General features: G+C 37.6%; 1 protein-coding gene across 14 annotated transcripts in view; it reads right to left on the bottom strand.

Moving 5' to 3' along the window:
* DOCK3 (dedicator of cytokinesis 3) overlaps positions 1–19,822 on the bottom strand; it is a 228,530-nt gene that overhangs the window by 73,109 nt on the left and 135,599 nt on the right. For all 14 annotated transcript variants that reach the window (XM_080387450.1, XM_080387447.1, XM_080387457.1 and 11 more), the window contains 3 exons: positions 19,033–19,121; positions 15,356–15,481; positions 5,299–5,423 (listed from right to left, as the gene is read on the bottom strand). In XM_080387450.1, coding sequence (XP_080243576.1) covers positions 5,299–5,423; positions 15,356–15,481; positions 19,033–19,121 — 340 coding nt within the window. The remainder of the gene's footprint in view (positions 1–5,298; positions 5,424–15,355; positions 15,482–19,032; positions 19,122–19,822) is intronic.

Genomic DNA, 19,822 nt, shown 5'->3' with positions numbered 1-19,822 from the left:
AAAGAAAACAATTTCAGATTAAAAGACATCACATCACTACAGATGAGTCATTTTATTACATGGTGATAACCTTTATATAATTCATCTATTTCTGTAGACATAAAGGAAGAGTCAGAAACAGAAACTCAGACACAATGAAAGCTGAAATGTTTAAAGAGATCTTTAAACTGTGTTTTGGGTCAAAGGATGAGCTAGGAGGCCTATGATACTGGATGAATTCCAGTACATTATTATTTAAGTTACTATTTAAGCTAAGTGTTCTGTCAAGCATTGAATAGATACAAATAAACAAAATAAACAAATAAGTCCAAATATATAAAGATGAGTCAACCCCCCCAAACGAACAACAAAAAGGACCTCATAAGACCATCACTATTAATATTAGACTTTTCTGAAAATATAATTTAATCTGATTTCTGCTTCAGTATCTCTGTTCAGAAGTGATACCTGAACTTTTCAAGCTCTTAAAAATGTTGGTCTATTGAAACTACAACCAACCAGCTTCAACAAGTAACCCAGATAATTCTGGTCAAGTTACTCCATTAGTGGTAAGCAAGGAATTTCTGTTGACTAATCATCACCTAAAAACACAATGAGATCTAAATTTTCGTTTTTAAGATTTAAAAAGTTCAAAGATCTTAACCAATCTATGTATTCTCAAAATACAGATGAAAAACATTCATTGATATTTAGGAAATACAGAAACCCTTAAGTCAGAATATGAGTGAAGGAAGTTAGAAGAAATACTGACATCCTGAAATAAGGACCGTAAAAGGTCCTTTGTAATGAAGACATGGAGCAGGAAGCACATTTCTTTATATAAGCAGTAACTCATGTTCTAGACCTAGCACTTACAAAGTGATCCAAAACATTCAACATCTTCTAAAGCCATGCAGAAAAAAGATACCTTAGAGATTCTTCACTTTTAGCATCTCTAAGGATAACGAATCCAGGAAGAAACAGAAGCTAAGAAGACCCAGAACGACACAAGCGATATAAATTCCAACATTAAAGCACTCCACATAGAACAGTAGCACGACAAGAAGAATTACTGCTCATTTTCCCAAAGCATCTCTAAATTCTAACCCCCCAAAATATCAACAATGTTGATTTATTTTTTTCACCTGTAAACAGGGGACTGTCAAGCCAAGCACATCCCATTAACCAGCCCCAGTTAGCTCAGCCTCTGGTAATATTCTTTACGCTTTGAGAAAGTTATGAATTTGTGAAGGAACCAAAAAAGAAAGAAAAGTTCTCCGGAATTTTGGGATTCAATGCAAGAACAGCTCCCTGCACAGTGATTCGTTGCAAAAGCTCTAATCCAAACTGGGTGGCTGTAGCACATACAAAACTCAGCCCTCTCACGTAAGCCTTAGTCACCATACGATACATGCCACAACCCCGGCAGGTATTAACACATTGGAGTGAGTGCAGTGGAAGCAGTACTAAAACCTAGTATGCCTGCAATACCCCAGTCATATTTTGTAATAAGAGTAACTTGTCAGGCTTCAACACAGCAATTCTGAAACCTCATTCTGCATGGGGTTCTTAGGAGGACGTAAAATAGTATTTGTATTTCTTCTAGAAGGTACAGTAAAAATTCAGATTTTCATCTGAGCTTTTTTCCGTTGCCTCAAAAAATTACCTGCCTTGGCAGAAAAATGGTCAGTATTTGAATGGCGTTTCATGCTATAAATGTTAAATAAATGAATAAGTGAAGCGTCTTTCCTTCTGGTTGTTAGCTGTTTCTATGCATTTGTACTACAATCTATAGTCTGAGGAGGGAGGACTGCTTAATCTTTAATTCTGAATTTTGATCTGCAAAATATAAACATGAAACTAGCCTCCGTACATCCAGTTACCATAAGACCCAAATATGTGCGTGAATTAGAGGGCAGAGGCAAGTAAGGGAAGCTAAACTAGAAAAAGTATCAGCTAATAATTTTATCATTTAAGGTATGCCTTGCAATTAAGATATTCCTGCTACTGCAACAGAAAGAAGTAGCGAGAAATGTGTCAAGGATTTTATTTTTCAGACTATATTGAAAGATACTAACAATTGAGTAAGACCATTCTGAAAAGGAAATACTAATTTTCATTTCGAACAGCACTGTATTCTGGGAATAATTTCACTGCTTTTGGTAGGACTATTTCTGGACCAAGATATACTCAGCAGCAATAAGGATGTGAGACAGACAGAATATTGTCATTATTGTTGCAGATGGTTCTGCTAAAGTCTTCACAAAGGCGCAATTCCGATTTGGATTGTGCTGCTGGTCAGGAAAAGTTTAGAGATTTTATTCTAGTATCAGATGAAAATGTTGTGGCAATTTCCCCACACCTTCTCATTTGGCAGCCCCTGCCTGGGAAAGGCAGAGGGCAGGCAGGGACAGGGCTTCAGCCGGGAACAGCAGTGCTTTGGGGGCAATGACTGAGCTGTCGGTGTTCTGCCCATACTATTCTAAGCTCAATCTGGAGGGTTTTTATTAGCTTCTCCACTGTATCACCTACTGAAAGTTCTCAAATGAACGTCATAATTAGACAAAATGAAATAGAAGAAAGAAAACAGCTACCCTTGACTGACTGTCCAAGCAACCTTGGGTCACACAAGCGGTCATTAAGGGACAGGGAACCCCAACAAAGCAATTCCATTTATCAGCGGTGCACCAAGCCCTAACCAACGCACACCTTATTCCTAACGTTTATGTTAAAAAGTTAAGACTCCTCTTGTTGCAGTCTTCAGTATTTTCTTTTATATTATGCTGAATGACTGAAATGGATCCAGAGCTAGCAGTCTCTCCAGCTGCTTTGTTTAGGAACAAAATTATATTCTGTCTTTGGGTGAAACCACCTCGCTCCTAACAGAAAATGGAAGGTCATCGCTCTAGGTGTCCATACCGAAGATTACAGAAACCAGATGGCTGCAGTGAAAAATAAGCCATCTAGGGTTTAAAACCAAATCTGTCATACAAAAGGTAAAAGGGTATCCATTTAGTTGCATACTAAAATAACCCAGACTAACAGACCTGTGTTACGTTTTAGACCGACGGACACCCAGACTTCCCCAAACCCATGGCAAGCTGGGATGGGTAGCTTGTTCTCAGGGCTTTTAACCTGAAGCACAGGAACATTCTGAGCACAAGCTTTGCTGTATTTTACAACCAAAATCTGCATTCTGAAAGTTGAGACAAACTGGAAATGTACAGATTAAGGAGCTGAATCCTCACAATTTTCAGGGCGTTTCTATAGACTCAAAAGCAGCCAGAGAGGCTCTTAACAGGGTCAGCTGCCTTCTGCAAGGACAAGGAGGTTACCACTGGTAACGCTGAGCCATCTTACAATGGTAAGATAACTCACTAAGTTAGAAGTAATTCCAGATGGCTGTCTCATTTGCTTTAGCTTTGGTAGATGAATTTGCAGAATTTTTAAATCATGTAGAAGCTATGGCAGTGACAAAAAAAGAGGAGACATGATTAGTTTGCAAACTCATTTCTAAGTAGCTGCTTCTTTCTCTTATGTGCATGTGATTATTCCTTCAAACTGTCATTTAGCACTTTTGAACTGTCTCTGTATTCAATTCAACTGATACTCAGGTTTATGTTATTTTTCTAGTTCTATTCTGCAGTTAAAAGAGAACGCAAATGTACCTAAGCAGCGAGGAGTTGGAAATAAAGGGAAGGAGAGTTCAACTTTTGTTGTCTTTGATGGCCCTTTTACTTACTTTTCAGTAGATAGGCTAGCTTACACCTCTGAGTATTTCCTCTGTAGAAAATTCTAGTGTCTGCATGCTTGAAATACAATGGATCTTAAGCATCATTAGACATCACGAACCAAAGACCTCCCTGACATAAACAAAGTATCTTTGTTGCATTGCCACTATACAGAGAAGCAATAACATAAAATCTGCTATAAAGATTTTCTTTTAAATGTGTGGTTTGAATTTAAAAAACACGAAAGATCCTTTATCTGTAAAGTCTCTTCTTTATGACAAATGTTCATCCGAATTTTTTCTAATCGGAATGACTACCTTTTACTAGTCTTTGTTTGTACCACATCTGCTTCACTATCCCATGGTAAAGTCTTGAAGCACTGTTACAGTAGTAATAACAGGGCAGGGTAAGAAAAACTATAACTTAGCATCTGTGAATGACCATTCCATGCAAAACCACAGCAGAAGTTAAGGCTGATAATGTCTAGAAATTATACGGCTTTTATACTTAATCATTAGCCACAGTTACAGTATAATTAGCCACCACCATGTACATTAGTATTTGAAGATGCTGATATTGCAGTTCGGAGGGCAAAGACCTGTATTGGTCTTTGGCAGACAGCTGTGCAGTAAAGTGATGATTTAAAATTTGTCACTTCATTTGAAAGGTACGCCTAATTCAATTAAACAAAAAGGGATTGTGGTCTTCCTGCTTCAGCTATGAGCACAATCCAGTTCCTTAAAAGAGACATACTTTACTTTTAATGAATTCACAAGCAATTGTAGTAATAAAGGAAAGGGTGTCCTTTCAATTAAAAACCAAAGATTGTGGCAATGAGTTTGGTACACAAGCACTTCGATGTTTACACTCTTCTAATAATAGCTACAAAGGCTATTTTATTGTGGTGGATGTTAAAAGAAGGGAGGGGGGAAGTTATTTCTGGTAAATATTTATGTTAAAATACTTTCCATTTCCTTCTCTATCCTCACACCTTCCCACCCCAGCCAAAGCTGACTTAACTACCCTTTCCTCTTCAACAATACTAAAAGAAAGAACAGAGGAAGAAAGAAAAGTATTAACTATCACCATCCACAGCTGGAATGGAGCCATCCCAGGGTGAAAGCCAAGATCTTGGAAATACAGCTAGTGACATTTATTTTCCAAAACTACATTCAGTACCGTAACTCCAACAACACAGATTTAAGTCTCTCTTGTAATCACATTTCATCACTGTAGGACACACGTTATTTAATTTTAGATATTTGTCACATACTCTTCAGCTCTTTCTGACTACAGTTATTCTAAATTTTCTTCACTGACATCACATTTTGAAATTATGGAAGTTTTTCAGTTTATGAATATTTTCTCCAAGTTGCCTATTCCCATATAGGGGTAGTGCTCCAAATTCTTTCAAATTTATAACTGGCTACTTCCTTCATCATAATATATAACTTAAAAACTTTGGGGAAAAAATAAAGTAAAAGCTAGTTTTATTTTAGCACTTCCCTTGTATTAAGACAACAAAACAAGGTAACGTGTCCATGGAGCAAGCACATGGCACCTGAAGCTCAATGAGGAAGGCACTTACCTTCAGGATTTCTCCATCTGCATAGAGCACATACATGGTCACTTCAATGTTCTTCTGCACACTTTTCCCACCTCTTTCAAAGTCTCCCTTTTCTAATGTCAGGTATAAGTCATTGCGTATATCACCTACAGTAAAAGAGTGGAGTCACACACTTAAATTCGATATGGATGACTCAGTGTCAGCGGGCAACAGATTTTGATTCTGCAAATCGATTTTTGTTTTCTGCAAGACCATGGCTGATGCCCAAATCATTCCAAGCAGCAAGTAAATTGTTAATAAAGATGAACGTTTTAATATCAGTGCATAAAATCAGACCATTGTTAGTAATGCCTTTATTAAATGTGAACTAGGAATCAATACTTGCTTTTATTGAGTAAGTGAGAAAGGGAAAAAAACCCTTTTACTGCTATGTCTAGTTAGCTGATTTGGAAGTATCAGGTTAAGCCTGACTAAACATCATTAACACCAGACTTCCTACTTCCAATACATTTTAAGAAAAATAAGTATTGTTTGTGATGATCAACAGAACATTTTGTTTAGTTAGCTCTTCAATTATGTTCTACATTTTCATAATTCCTTTTTATCATAAAACAAAATAAAAGCGGCCTTTTTGGAAACCTCGTTGTAATTCAGTTCAGATGGATTAAGAGGGAATTATAAATTCTTTTTTTGCTAGATTTCTGGCTAGCCTCTGGTATCCATATGCATGGATATAACAAAGCAGGCAGTATGGATACTTGCCAATTTCTCACTACCTCATTTTCAAGAGCTTTCAGAGCAAATGACTATTCAGAAATTGAAATATTAGCATCTCTCTCAGCATCTTGTTATCCTGAATTTCACAGATTCTAGGTCACGTTTTATTTTCTTTTAGGAATCTGATGTGGGAAACTCTGCTTTCAGAACTAATGCAGTAAATTCTAAGGCATGCACCAAAAGGACAGCAGGTAGCACCTATTTTTCTGTAAAATTTAGTTACTGTCACTACTTCATGACAGCTCACACTTACCACATTTTTTCATTTACTTGCCAGAATAGCAAACATATTAAAGGGCAATATATAAATATATATATATAAAAAAAAAAATAAAAAAGTGAACTCTTTCAAGGCAAGTATTTTGTTAAGCAGCCTCAAGAGACTAAATAATCAAGTAATGGAATGGCTATCCAGCAAAGCAGAGACTCCTCGAAGGTCTGATTTCTTCCACTTGGAGAAGCTGATGCAGTTAAATCTGTTTATTAATCAGAAGCACAATGAAATAGGCAGCATTTGCTTTCAGGCAGTGAGGGATATCCTTTTGTGTCTGTCGAAGAAGCACTTCAAATTCTTTGTGACGTCTATAACCCCACAGAATTTGTTCCTTAATTTACTGTAGGGACGGACAAACAACAGGAGCTTTCAGTCCTGCCTTTACTTTCATTTTTATTTCTGGAGATAAGGACAACTTTTTTAAGCATGGAAAATACAGCTCTGTAGCTGACATTCAGTGCTTTCTGCTAGGAACTCTCTATGAATGGGAATCCGTATGCAAAATGTCCTCCTTTTTCCATCGACCTCACTCTCACTGTGGATTCACACAGAGCTGCCTGCTTGAAACACCACGCAACTAGAGGTTTGAAAATGCTATGGTTCATTAACGGGAAAAAGATGACAGCAAGATGCTGGTGAAAGACCTCAAATATTTGATCTTTTTTTTCTCATCAAATAATAGTCATCAAATGCAACGCTCCACAGCCCCCAACAACAGAGAAAATTATCTTGCTGTTCAAAATCAAGCTAAGCCACCTATATGCTGACTGTAGGAATATCAAGGAAATAAACTATTATTATTATATTTGCAACGGGTTTTGTAAGTAGGGACTTCTGTTTTGAAAATCCTCCTGCTTAACAGACTCCATCCTTTTTTCTCAGTAGTTTGCACAAGGAGGAAAAAAGTTTCAATTTGTATGCTATAAATCTTAATAGAAATTAATTGTACTCAATATAATTAGCATTTTGGAGCTTCCTATTTATGACCTCTTTTCTGGAAGACAGTCTGGTTACACAAAGTCCAATGTCAGATAGCAAATCATTTTCCAGCTGAAATTAAAGGGAGTTATTTGGTTATATATAGCATCTTATCTTGCGTGAAGCTTAACAGGAGGGATATCACTGCACTAATTTAGAAAAAAATAAAAAATGCCTTCGGGGTGGGGGGAGAGGAATCTAAAAACCAGTGGATCTGGATCAAAATGAAGAAAAAAGAAAAGAAAAAGTATTTTAGTGAAGTATAACGGTGCACCTTCTCTTGTAAAAATATTGTCTATTGAATCTTGAAAAAATAAAAAAGGTTATTATATATAGTAAAAATAGGAAAGTAAATGTATCTAGCAAAGACAAAACACATTTAACTATCAGATATGGAGCCCATCAGTTTCTTGAAAAATCTGGAGTTAAAAAATGCTTTTTAAAAAGCTACAAACTTTCTAAAGCTAAAAATCAAACTCTTGCATTTATCTCAGTGAATACAACCTCACTGCAAAGAAGCCTCTGCTCTCCCCATCACGTTCACTAACCACACAGCTTGCTGAGTCCTCACAAGCCATTTTTTTTCTCTCCAGTCGCTACTGGTTTTGAGCGTTTGAGCTCAGATGCACTAACAGGATGCACAGAAACTGGAGCAAATGCTCGAACACTGAGCAGTTTATTAAAAACTTTGGGTATGCAAATTGCAAAGCTAGAGAAAACATTCTGCACACCAGCACGCAAGTGCACGACCAGAGCGCGCAGCGCAGCTTGCGTGTGGCTTAACACAAGCGTGATCAGTAGGATCGCGAGTGATCCCTGGCAGCTTTAACACAGAATGACAGCTAGCTATCAACTCAAAAATCTTGGCAGACAGGGCTTTTCCCGTATTTAATTCCATCATCAAAAGAAAAAGAGAAAAATAAGGTCCTTTTTTAACAAACCACAGAATTCATGCCCTCTGCACGGCAAACCACTGTCCCAAAAGTGCTGGCTCTGACACGGCAGTAGCGTGTATTTTGGGAGAAAAGCAGCATGGCCCACCAGCCTGGGCCCACGGGCCGCCCGGCTCCAGAGAGCAGCATGGCCTATCAAACTGGGTCAGCTGAAGCCTCCGATCATCAGCACAGCAATAAAAAAGTGCTAGAAGGCTAATGGGCCAAAAGTACTTATAGGCTAAAAACTGCAGATGACATTTTAAGCTGAGGGCTTTTTGTGTTAGGTGACTGTCAAGGATAAACTGAAAACCTAGAGAGTTTTCAGAATGGCTATTTGTTTGAAAACCCACCCCTCTACAACTGTTTTCAACTTAAAACCAAACGTAAACTCCTCTTTAGCATACTACGTGCACTTTTAACATATGCAGTTACTGGAGTCATTCTTTATGAAATGTCTTGAAAGACAGGATTTTTCGCAATAATATATTAAGAAAATATTCCTGGGGTGTTACATGGCTCTTCCTTCACCTGTGGGGTTTTTGTTTTAACCTATTTACAAAGCCTTATGTCAAACGTACAATTGTTTAAATCACAAATCACAGATTATAGCTTTGGAGGGTTCACTTTTATTGAAATTAAATCCTTTCTCATATCACCTGAAATGATTTTAACAGTAATGGGGAAAAAAAGGAGTGGTGGCAAAGGCTGCACTAGCCAAATATTGATTTTGTGGTTACAGTATAAAGAAATGTACTGGAAGACTTCCAAACACTTATTTATCATTTTCAAGTCCAAGTAACTTAAGCAGTCCAATGGCCAATAATTGTCTACTATCTATTAGAATAAGTAGGAGAATTATCCTGATAAGATTTGTACATTTCCTACTAGAAGATTAATCCGTTACTTGAACTGCAAAGTAGTAACAATTTACAGAAGCTGCCTGCATTTAAAGTAACACTTTTCATTTAGAGTTCCTACAAGATTTTGTACACCGAGGACAGGAATGGTTCCTGTTTTATACAGGTGAATACTGTGACAAAAAAAGCTTACACAGTTCACGTAAGTTCCCAAAGGAGAAAGAGACAAACAAATATCTGACATCATGATTCTAGCAAATTTGTTTTCTAAAAGGTCAATTATTCTGTGGCTTTGTGAACCTGTAAAGGACATATAATATATCCCTGTAAGCTGGGGAACAGTGGCAGCTCACAACATTCAGGATGTGTAGGTCCAGTTTCACGTAACTTAGTAAAATAACTGTATTTATTCAGAGAATCTTAATGGGATTTTTTCAACTGGAAGTTTAGTCTTTACAATTTAAGCAGCCAAAAATATAAAAAACCTATCTATGAAAATCAGTATTTATGCCTGTATTTGTTAAATTGTTGAGACGGTCCTATTTACTTAGGGCCCAACACTGTGATATACTGTCTGCTTGACTCTCTCACATCACTGGGTTTAGGATCTTTTTGAAAATACTGGCGCTTCACAGAAGCGTGCCAAAAAACTCCAGAGCGTGAATGGGCAAGGAGGACTTTTAGAGTATGCTCCACAATGGCTTAGGGAGTAAAACCACAGCCATACAGTTACGTCCTATACATAAACGAGCATTCCCACAGCTAGATTCAATCAGCATCACCCCACTGACTGAAGTTACAGCAGTCCAGACCACTAAGGGTTTGACTCAAAGAGTCCAGCAAGTAAGTAAAATCTTTGAAACAAACTATAAAATGTAGAATATATTCATGTATAGCGTCAGAATGTGCTTTGCCTGTATTTGTTCTAGCTCTTTACAATGGTAACTGCTGTCCTTTCAGGCCAAGAGTATCACATTGAGCTGAACGTTCCCTGGATGGACAGCCCATCTCTGCTGCAGCTTTGGAGGTGACTGCACAAAGCAGGGCACCAGTAACTGGGTTCTGATCTCAAAGAGCATACTACGCCTTTAAGTTGCAACTTTCTCTAAACGAAAAACGTGCAACTGCTTCTGAAGTGCAGTGATTTCAAGACAGATGAGGTTAACAGAACGATGCCCACAATCAGCTCTGCGATCATCACATTTTTTTTACAAACCAAACGGACTAAAGTTAAAAAAACTGACCAAGTGCACTGCATGGGAAGGGTCTCAAATGCTCTCTGGCCTTCCTTCTGGCTGATTATGGACTTGTTCTCAATCACATCTCAACAGATTAAGTGCCAGGCCTCACACTGCATGATTTTCCCTGGCTGTAACAGTGCAGTCACCTTTGATGCCGGTGTGACTCTGCTGTGTTGCCCACTGTGTCACTACTTGCCTGTTGGAATGAAGAAGCCTTGTACGGTCAGATAGGCTCTGGGAATCACATTAGATCCACTGCAGCAGCTTATTTTTCTTTGCCCTTTCACCAGTCAGTCACTAATTGTTTTAAGGTCCATATTCTTCAAGGAGTTACAGTATGTAACTGTTAACATTATTGCAAGTAGTATTACAGCAGCAAGGGGAAACAGCTTTGACCTACTGCCTATACGGTGAATTAAATTAACTTCCCCCCCCCCCCCCCCCCAAGAGAACATCATGCAAGTTTAACTCTGTGCGTTCCTCGAGCTTTCAGTGAGCAGAACACTCAATTGTTTCAAGGAAAAGGAACAACCAGTACCTACTAGATTATTTGCTATCCATCGTTTGGCCTCTGTGTATAGAAAAGAATTTATACATTGCTCTGTTTAAATTCAATGATTTCCCTGAAACAGCTTGCTTTTAGTATTTGGAAATTGATCTTTAATATATTTTTTATTATCTCCTCCAACTCTGCATTTCTGCAAGTTTATTTGTGACAAAAATATTTTTTATTCTCCTTGTAAACATTTTTTTGGCATAATTATTACAAAATTACATCTTCTAGTCTTGTTGACTCTCGTCATGAATGTTGCAAGAACAGCTGATGGATTTTGCTGTGTCCATTTCTTAATGTCTTTGTGCCATGACTGTGCTCACTGACAGAACAGATGCTGAGATGTTTCTCACCTTTGCTACTGATTCATCTGTCATAGCTACTAAATTTGTCTGACACACTGTGGTATGAAGAAAGACTGACAATACAAAGCCTGTGCCTCTGTTACCAAAGTTTCCCTACGATGTTATGGTTTGCTGTCTTTACCGATCCCCAACATTCCATGAACAAAGAGAAAATGGGAAAAAGCAAGCAATAGGCAGACATTACACAGAAAAGCAGAAACTTACACCCAACTATCTTCATCTCTGCATCAGAAATAAAGAGGAGAGAGTAAAGGGAGAGGAAAGGGAGAGAAGCCAGGAAATTACGACAAGGAGAGAGAAAAGAAAGAGAAAGAAACATCACTCACAAGTTGAAGATGAAGCATGCACTTTTCATCAGAGCATCAAAGTAAAAGACAGAATACTTATCAGCACATGGGGAAGGGAAGGGATGTCCTTTGGGGTACTGACAAACGCCATGCCTATGCAATAGATTTCTGATCAGCAAGTTCTGTATACAAATAAAGTTGCAATCCAAAAGGCAAGCAGCACATGCCTCATTGCTTTTATCTCTGGGGAAAGGTAAAATTGTCAGGATCAGATGGATGGTCTTAAACCCAGTCATAATTTAGAAAAGAAAAAAGAAAACCCACAAACGAACAAAAGCCCACCACACCTCTTCATGAGGCTGGTTTGACTCAATCCCTTCTGATTCGGACAAAAAAGAATTCAAGTCTTTATGATGCTCTTCTCTGATCACAACACAGTAGGAAACAAAGATCATTTTATCTTTAGAAATGAAGACAGGCATGGTTATTTTGTAGGCCATTAATCTTGTTCTGCATAACCATGCAAGATATAAGCACATAAAGACCAGTTAAACTTTATTTCTTAATGATGACCAGCTACGACAAACGTTGCTCAAATGCGAGTAAGGGAAAAAAATGGCTTGATACAGGAACTAATGCTACGGTTTAGAAAACAAAATGGGGCAAGAAAACTGTGTGATAAGACACAGCTACAGGATTTTAATGGTTAAAATGTGTACATGTGAAAGAATTTCCTAGTAAAACAGAAAATGAAAATGTCAGAACCTATAACCAAGAAGATTCATTTGAAACACTAGAGGCATTTACTTTTTAAAAAACAGATTTCTTGGTTCAGCAGAACGATCACTGCATATTTTAACAATACCAGGTGATGTAGCCTTTATTAATGTATTCATAAAGAACATTTTTAAATCAGTGCCTTGAAAAATCTGCATCCACTTGCAAAATACAACTGATGAACTTTCTGTGCTCTTTTCTGAAACAGGAAACCCTGTCTTTAATGAGAAAGAATCAGTTCTGAAGCAAAGCAAGGAAAAGGTAGTTTGACAATGACAATTAAAGCAGTAGACATAGTTGAGAACTGCTAACATGCATGACAGGTTTTTTGTTTGTTTGGGGCTTTTTTATAACCTCCCCTGACCCCAAAGTATTTTCGAGCTTTAGACAACACTAGTAAAGCTAAGAAAGAATGTTTGATTCTGGTTGTTACAACAGAAGCACAAAAAAACCCTGACAGGCATTCCTTGTTCATGTAACTTGGCTAATCCACCTGAAGGGTAACTCTGCCCAAATGTTCTATCCTGGACATCAGGTAAACTCAAAGCTCAGTTTGATCTGTTGTTCTAAAAACAGTAATTCTAAAAACAATTGTTCTAACAGGCAAGTATCTGCTGTCACTTGAATAATGTCAAACACACTTTTATGTAAAAAAAAAAGATAAGTAATTAGAATGAACACTGTTCCCTGCATCAGTGAGGTTACATTATATTTTAATCTCCTAATTTTTACAGAGATTTCATCATCCTGCAGAGTACCCAGGAAATGAAAATTTTTCTTCAGAGCACCATTCACTGCTACCTCTCTCTTCAAACCTCACCTCTACTCTGGTAAAGTCCTAATTTAACATTATAGTGAAAATCTATTCACACTTCCATGGCTGTGTTTAAGGACATTTACAAACTGCCTTTCTCCGCAAACATAAGCAATTTTTTTTCCAGAATCAAATGCCTAAAGCTTTCCATCTAAGTGCTATATATGCAGCCCCCTTCTAGCCCCCTTTGAATTGAGAAGTTCTGGGTGTCCAGCAGCTCTGGAGAGGCAATAAGCATCTAACAGCAGAATGGTGGCTCTTTCACACATTTTTTTTTGTATCAAATCAGTATTTTGAGCAGATCTATATATTTGAGCCCAATTCCAAACAGATTATCATCTTAAAATCTCTGTTTTATCCAACAAAAACTGTGGTTTTCACAAACATGACATTACCAAGCGACTACAGTCTTTTGAAGAATACCATTTAAAAAACTGATGGGCTGACCAGCGCTGGGAAGTTTACTACTTACACCCGTATAGCCAGCCTTACAGTGGGAGTGCTGCAAACACACACTCTGGAATCGGGTTTTAATTTACTTAAACATCCAAGGTCTCTAGGCTGAATATCACAAAAAAAAAAAAAACAACCCTTCAGATTTGTTGGATATCTTTTGCACTGAGGCAGTATTTTCACTAGAGTTCTTAGAGAAAGAAAGTTTGGAAATTTGAATTAGCTGCAATGAATAAAGAATTGTTAAAGTTTAGGGTAGGAGTACTTTTCACATGAAACTGCTAACTGGCTTGTTCAAGCCCTGGACAAAAGCATTGCCCAAAACCGCAGAAGCACAGGGAAGACAGCCTACTATGTCAGCTTGCAGAAAAAAAACAGGGCCCAGAAAATGGTAAAACAATTGAGGGGAACACTGAGGCCATAAAGCTATTCCTTAGGCTGGCTAAAATTCAGTGGTCTGAAGCACCTAAGGGACAGCTTTATACACAGAAATGGAGGATAAAGCAGTTCTTACAGGAGAATCAATTCACTTATAAAGGTATGCAAATGTTATTGTTGATGTTGACTTTTCTAGCTGTGATCTAGCTGGTCGAGCTGACACATCCAGCTGTGATCTCAATTACAGCAGATCACCGTGCAGCAGCTGTGCCTGCATATCAACAGACAATATTTAATCTCTTCTCTCTTTGGGTTAAGACTGAAACTGCTATAAGGTCACTAAAAACTAAAATCTATAATTGTCATTATAGCCCACCTCCTCTGCTGCTCTGTTACTATTATTTCCAAGTTTGTTAGTAAATAAAACACATACTGTTCTAAATCCTGTTACTTTAGTTTCTAGAAATTCTTCCTACCTACTCCCTATTTTTATTGTGCTTTCTGAAAAGCCTCCATAACAAGGCCACAACAACTACTTTTGATACTGATGCGTCACTACTGCAGTCTTTCAAGTAATAAAATCTGATACTTTTCCCATTATGCTTTCATAAAATTTCCCATGTCTGCAAAGTCACCCTTGGCCTTGGTTATAACGCATAGTAAAGCAGTAGTATTTCAAATGCTATACATGTAATATAATTTGTAAGCCCATTTCTTACTACACTGTAAAAGTGAAGGCAGTATAATGCCAGGTTTTATATCTATTGATTGCATTCTGGTTTCCTCCCTAAATGAACTCTTGGCTATGCTGGGGCTACCTCACCTTGTGCCAAAATAAGAAGCATCTCAAGCTGCTGCTCCAGAAGTAAGGAGCAAATGAAGTACAGCAATGCTTCAGTCAAGACCACTGTTGCAGGGACTATGTGCTCTGTAAGGCCAGCTGGAAAATCAGACCAGATTTGCAGCCTCATATATTGTCAATCATTACAAAAGGCTCATACTAATTCCAAAGATCAAGGCGGCAAAGTGGAAACTCTTTCCAGGCTTTGGATTATTGGGAAGAAGAAATTGATGCATTTTAAAAGAAACATCTCTATGCTTAGCATCCATGAGGGATATCTAACTGGCAGGGGAGGTAGGGAGAACATCAAAGCAATCTTTCCAGATCAACTTCCATGCATGTGAATGTAACACTCTATTACTACAATGTTTGTTGATTAAAATGTTTTAGCATCCCTCCCTGAATCTGGAATTGGCATTTATTGATAAACAAGGCAACTCTTCTATTATCAATGTTCTTCGAGTAAAGCACCCATTCCTGTGGGACTTGTCTAGGAGAGTATGAGAAAAAAATTACCAATATTTTAAGATAAGAGTTGTTATGTTTACCTGGCATTATAACATCAGGAAAACCCAACTTCCTGGTAACAGAAACACCTCTGTTAAAGATCATGGGGTTTTCCCTTCGAATCTGCTCCATGTCACCACGAAGAAGCTGAAGAGATATTATAAGTCCTGGAAAAAAACCCAAAGTTGTTAATTTTTTCAGACCTAAGAATTACATGTCTGTACACAGAAGGCATGTAGGTAATATAATGCTTTGCTCCACAGTTAATTTAATACAAATACATAAATACAGAGTTCTTTTCTCCCATGGAGTAATTTAAAATTGAAATGGAAGAAACCAAACTGCTTTAAGGGATCAGTTAAGAGCGTAACATTGTGTTAAAATACATTTTTTTAAAATCAGAATACTTAATTTCACAGAGATATCGCAAGAGACAGTGAGGTACTTAACACTATTTCTGTTCCTCACGTACAGCAGGTTACAGCACACATATGAGCAATGCTACCTCTATCTGAACTACCACATCACACAATGTCATAGAATATCTCTAAAGTGCCTTTGATCCTGCTTAATACCATAAAAAAAAAAAAAATTAGAAAATCCTCAAAGCATAACTGTTCCACTTTTAACTATTTCATACAGCAATATTGATTTTAATGAAATTCCCTTCAGTACCTCGGCAAGTTTCAAGAGCACCAACTAGTCAAAGTGACTTCTGCAACTAGCTCTTTCAACGCGACCTGATGTTCAGTACATCAACCAAATAGCTGGACTAGGAATAATTACACAGTTAATCTCAGTCCAACTGCTTTCCCTACTTGCTTTTAATTTAAAGCATACTACACCCCTAAAATGAGGATAATGTATCGGTAAGGTTACAAAGTCAAGTGTTGTGATACCAGAAAATGCCAGGATTAAGCTCAACCATGCAAGCTTAGTCTCATCTGCTGAGTATATATTACCAGCTTCACATATCAATGTGAATTACATTTACACAGCAATTTTCCACAACCTTTATCTCATCTAATGACTGCCAGTTAGTCAACAGTTTTTTCTATCCTCTGTTCACTCAGTGGAGCAGCACATATGAAAACAGACACTGCCTTGTACAGTCTTGCCTGTGCCAACTAACGTTTTTCTATTTCCTAAGCTGTATATATGAGCTTTGCAGACAATATTTAGTTGCCATTTTGTTCGACAAGTTACCAGGGGAATGAAAATGTAATATCATGTACCTCCCACCCACTTTCTGCTCTCTTCCCTTGAAATAATTTTCAAGCCCGTTGTTTGACTTCAGCCAAATCTGGCAAATAGCTAGCCAGATAATATGAAGGTTGCATATGTTGAATGAACACTGGGAGTTTGGATGAAAAAAAGAGCATAAAGCCTTAAAACAAAGGGAAAGGCAGGCCAACCAGCCAGCTGGACAATCAGCATGTATGTACACCAAAGCTGCCAAAACAGGGACTTGCAACTGTCCAGCTAAGTAGGCAGGACAGCGCTGCAAAGCACTGCAGGGAAAGCAGAGGCTTTATCACCACGGAAAAAATTCAATCCCTTTGAATACCATGTGCAACGTGCATCTGTGTGTGCAGGCGCTACAGAAGGTTTAATAGAACACAGGAGGCAAAATCACTAGAAATCAGTCTTGACTATTTTTGCCACTTACAGAAAAACTTGTTTATTTTATATCCTCTTTTGCTATTAAAAACAAACAAATAAAATTAAATTGAAAATTCCAGCAAAAATGACTGGAGCAAATTTGGAAGTTCAGACCTCCCCACATCCAACCCCCCCAGTACTTAGCAAACAGCACTAGAATTAATCTATTATCTATAAAAATCAGTCACTGGAAATAACAGAATATGTCATTTTCCAGCATGGTATTACATGTGTTACTTACGTGATGCCCTCCCACATATTCCACCCCCAAAACCTTCTTGCTCTGCCCATGAGGTTTTGTACATCTACTCTCCAGTCCCCTTTTCTGCTCAGCCTATCCTCCCAGTTCTTTTCTACTCCTTGCAGCAGATCTGAGGGATTACTTTTACACAAGCCCTGGGAAGGTGGGGAGAGAAAGAACCAGTGCGTTTTTCTTCAGGGAAAAAATCACACTTGTGATTTGAGCACTTTCTCACTCTAAGAGCAGGCTCTGAGATCCAAACCGTATTATTTACGCTTAAATAATGTCAGCCTGCAACACTGCCCCTGCCACCAGGGCAATACCTCTGCCATGTTTCAACCTCTTATTGCAGAGATGCATTAGATCTTAAGGAAACATTTGAAATCATTATTTTGAAAAGCCAAAGCCAAGGATAAAAAGCTACTATTTCTTTCTGCTCTTCAAAAAAGCTCACGCTTGATAAAAAAAAGCTTTAGGCAGACCCCTGGCATTGGAAATAAATGCAAGTTTTCAAAATGTAAACAATTCAGGAAAATCTTTTAAGAAGTGGTAGATGACCTTAACTGTAACAGGAGGAACAGCAGGGAAGGAGATCAGCTTTCCAGGTAATAAAATCTGAAACCTGAAAACAGTTTCATTTGCTTATTATTGTGCTTAATATCTTCTATAGAAGTGTGAACTGTATATTCCACTACAATACTCAATATGCAGTCAAGTGAAATTAAGATGGTATCAGTATTCGGACATCGGTAAGCTGATGAATCAGGCACTCAGTAATGAATGCCAAACTAGCTGTAGCAAAGCAGAACTGTAACCTACCGGCTGGTTCATTGGAAATGGAATAGTAATGATAGGTCTGAATTAGTGAACTACAGATACCACTAAATGAAGTAACAAGATAGGACAAGATTTACCTTCCATATTTATCTGCCATTAGCTAGGAAAATAAAAATGGATTTGAAAGGTGTCAAAAAACTCTGCCAAGACAGTTATTCTCCTGAACTATGTAATGAAACATTTAGTACTGAAACTATCACAGAGAGTCCTCTGGATAATTAATTTGTAAGTACGAAGACACTGCTTATTTTCTGGACAGTCAGGCAAATACATTACAACAAATTTAAGCTCTGGCTTTCATTCTGTTGACAGGGCTGCACGGTATCCTCAGGAGAGCAAGCCTCAGATATGTGCTATACCTGGAATTTTCAAGGGAATACAGGATGAAAAGGAAGACAGTTTTACTCAGGGAAATTTTGATGAATAAAATTTAAATTCTTCATTTCCTGTGCAGCCAAGTCTGGTCACAGTAACTTAAGCCAGTATCATGAAAAAAACCCTTTTAAAGGAGTTCTGCCAATGCCAATTGCTGCTCATGTTGTATCCTCCCACGGGCGAGCAGTTTTCACAAGCACAGATACTAAGTGAAGATTCACAGAGTAAGCTAATACTATAGCAGACCACTTGCTCTCTCTGCTGCTGACCTCTCTTGAGATAAAATAACAATACAGATATAATGATGAAGGTTATTTAGCATGCTGAATTAATATTATTGTCTGCCATATCTCGGAACAAAAAAAAATCAGGTTTTTTTTTTTTTTTTTTTAATTTCCTGGTTAAATTGGCATATGCAATACAGATTTTCACCTGTAAACTGAACGTGAATGAATTTTAGCTAAACTTTTAAATCACAAGTAGGAAAATTCAGCTATGCATAATCTCACATCTCACTGAATTTGCCTGCTATAAATAATTAGCAGTTTCCTAAAGGAAACCTTCAGCTGTTATTATGACAAAAATGCACAAATAAATATTTACCATAGTTTGAGCTGGGTGCCGTGTATTTGGTGCTGGACTTGCGAATAATATTTTCATGGATCTGGCACCATTCATTTTCGTTGTTACACCTAAAATAAAAGAACACTAATTCAAGTTAAAAGCTTTCTGCTGAACCGTCTTAGGACAGGAGAATCAGCTTTGCTGTAGAGCTAACGTGAAAGGCTGGGGGGTTTTGATGCATGAGAGAAATCCCACATACTCTTGTTTTTAAAACTGGAAGGAAACAAACCCACGCCTAACATGCATAACCCTTTTTATGGACACTATGGAGCCTGCGGTGACTTTTCAGTCATCAAAGCCATTGTTTCACTCTTCATATTATGACCAAACAAAGCAAGCTCTGGACACCGTATTTGAAACCTGTGAACGTAGAAAAACAATTTTAAGCTGAAATTAACTGTTGCCATATATTACCTTTTTGGTTTTAATTTTTAAAAAAGTGAAAATCAAGAAATACAAAGTGAAATTTGAAAGACTAAATAAAACCCGGATTTCTTTTTAGTATCTCAGGCATCTGCAACAAGACTTTTGCTTACCTACGTATTTTAGAGAATGCCTTGAAAGATGATGCAACTCCCCCCACAAACTGTAGGACAAAAATATATAACACCACAGAGTATGCTTCTGTATGTGTACCATCTTCTGAAGGAATATTTCACGACTGTTTATTCATCTACATGTTATTTTAATAAGCATTTGTAAATACTGTTATACTTCATTACAGTTACATTACCACCTGTAAATCCTCAATAGATTTCTAAGATAGAAA

Source organism: Falco punctatus, assembly GCF_963210335.1.
Source record: "Falco punctatus genome assembly, chromosome: 4".
Taxonomy (NCBI): Eukaryota; Metazoa; Chordata; class Aves; order Falconiformes; family Falconidae; genus Falco; species Falco punctatus.
This window is presented reverse-complemented; position numbering and strand designations above follow the sequence as displayed.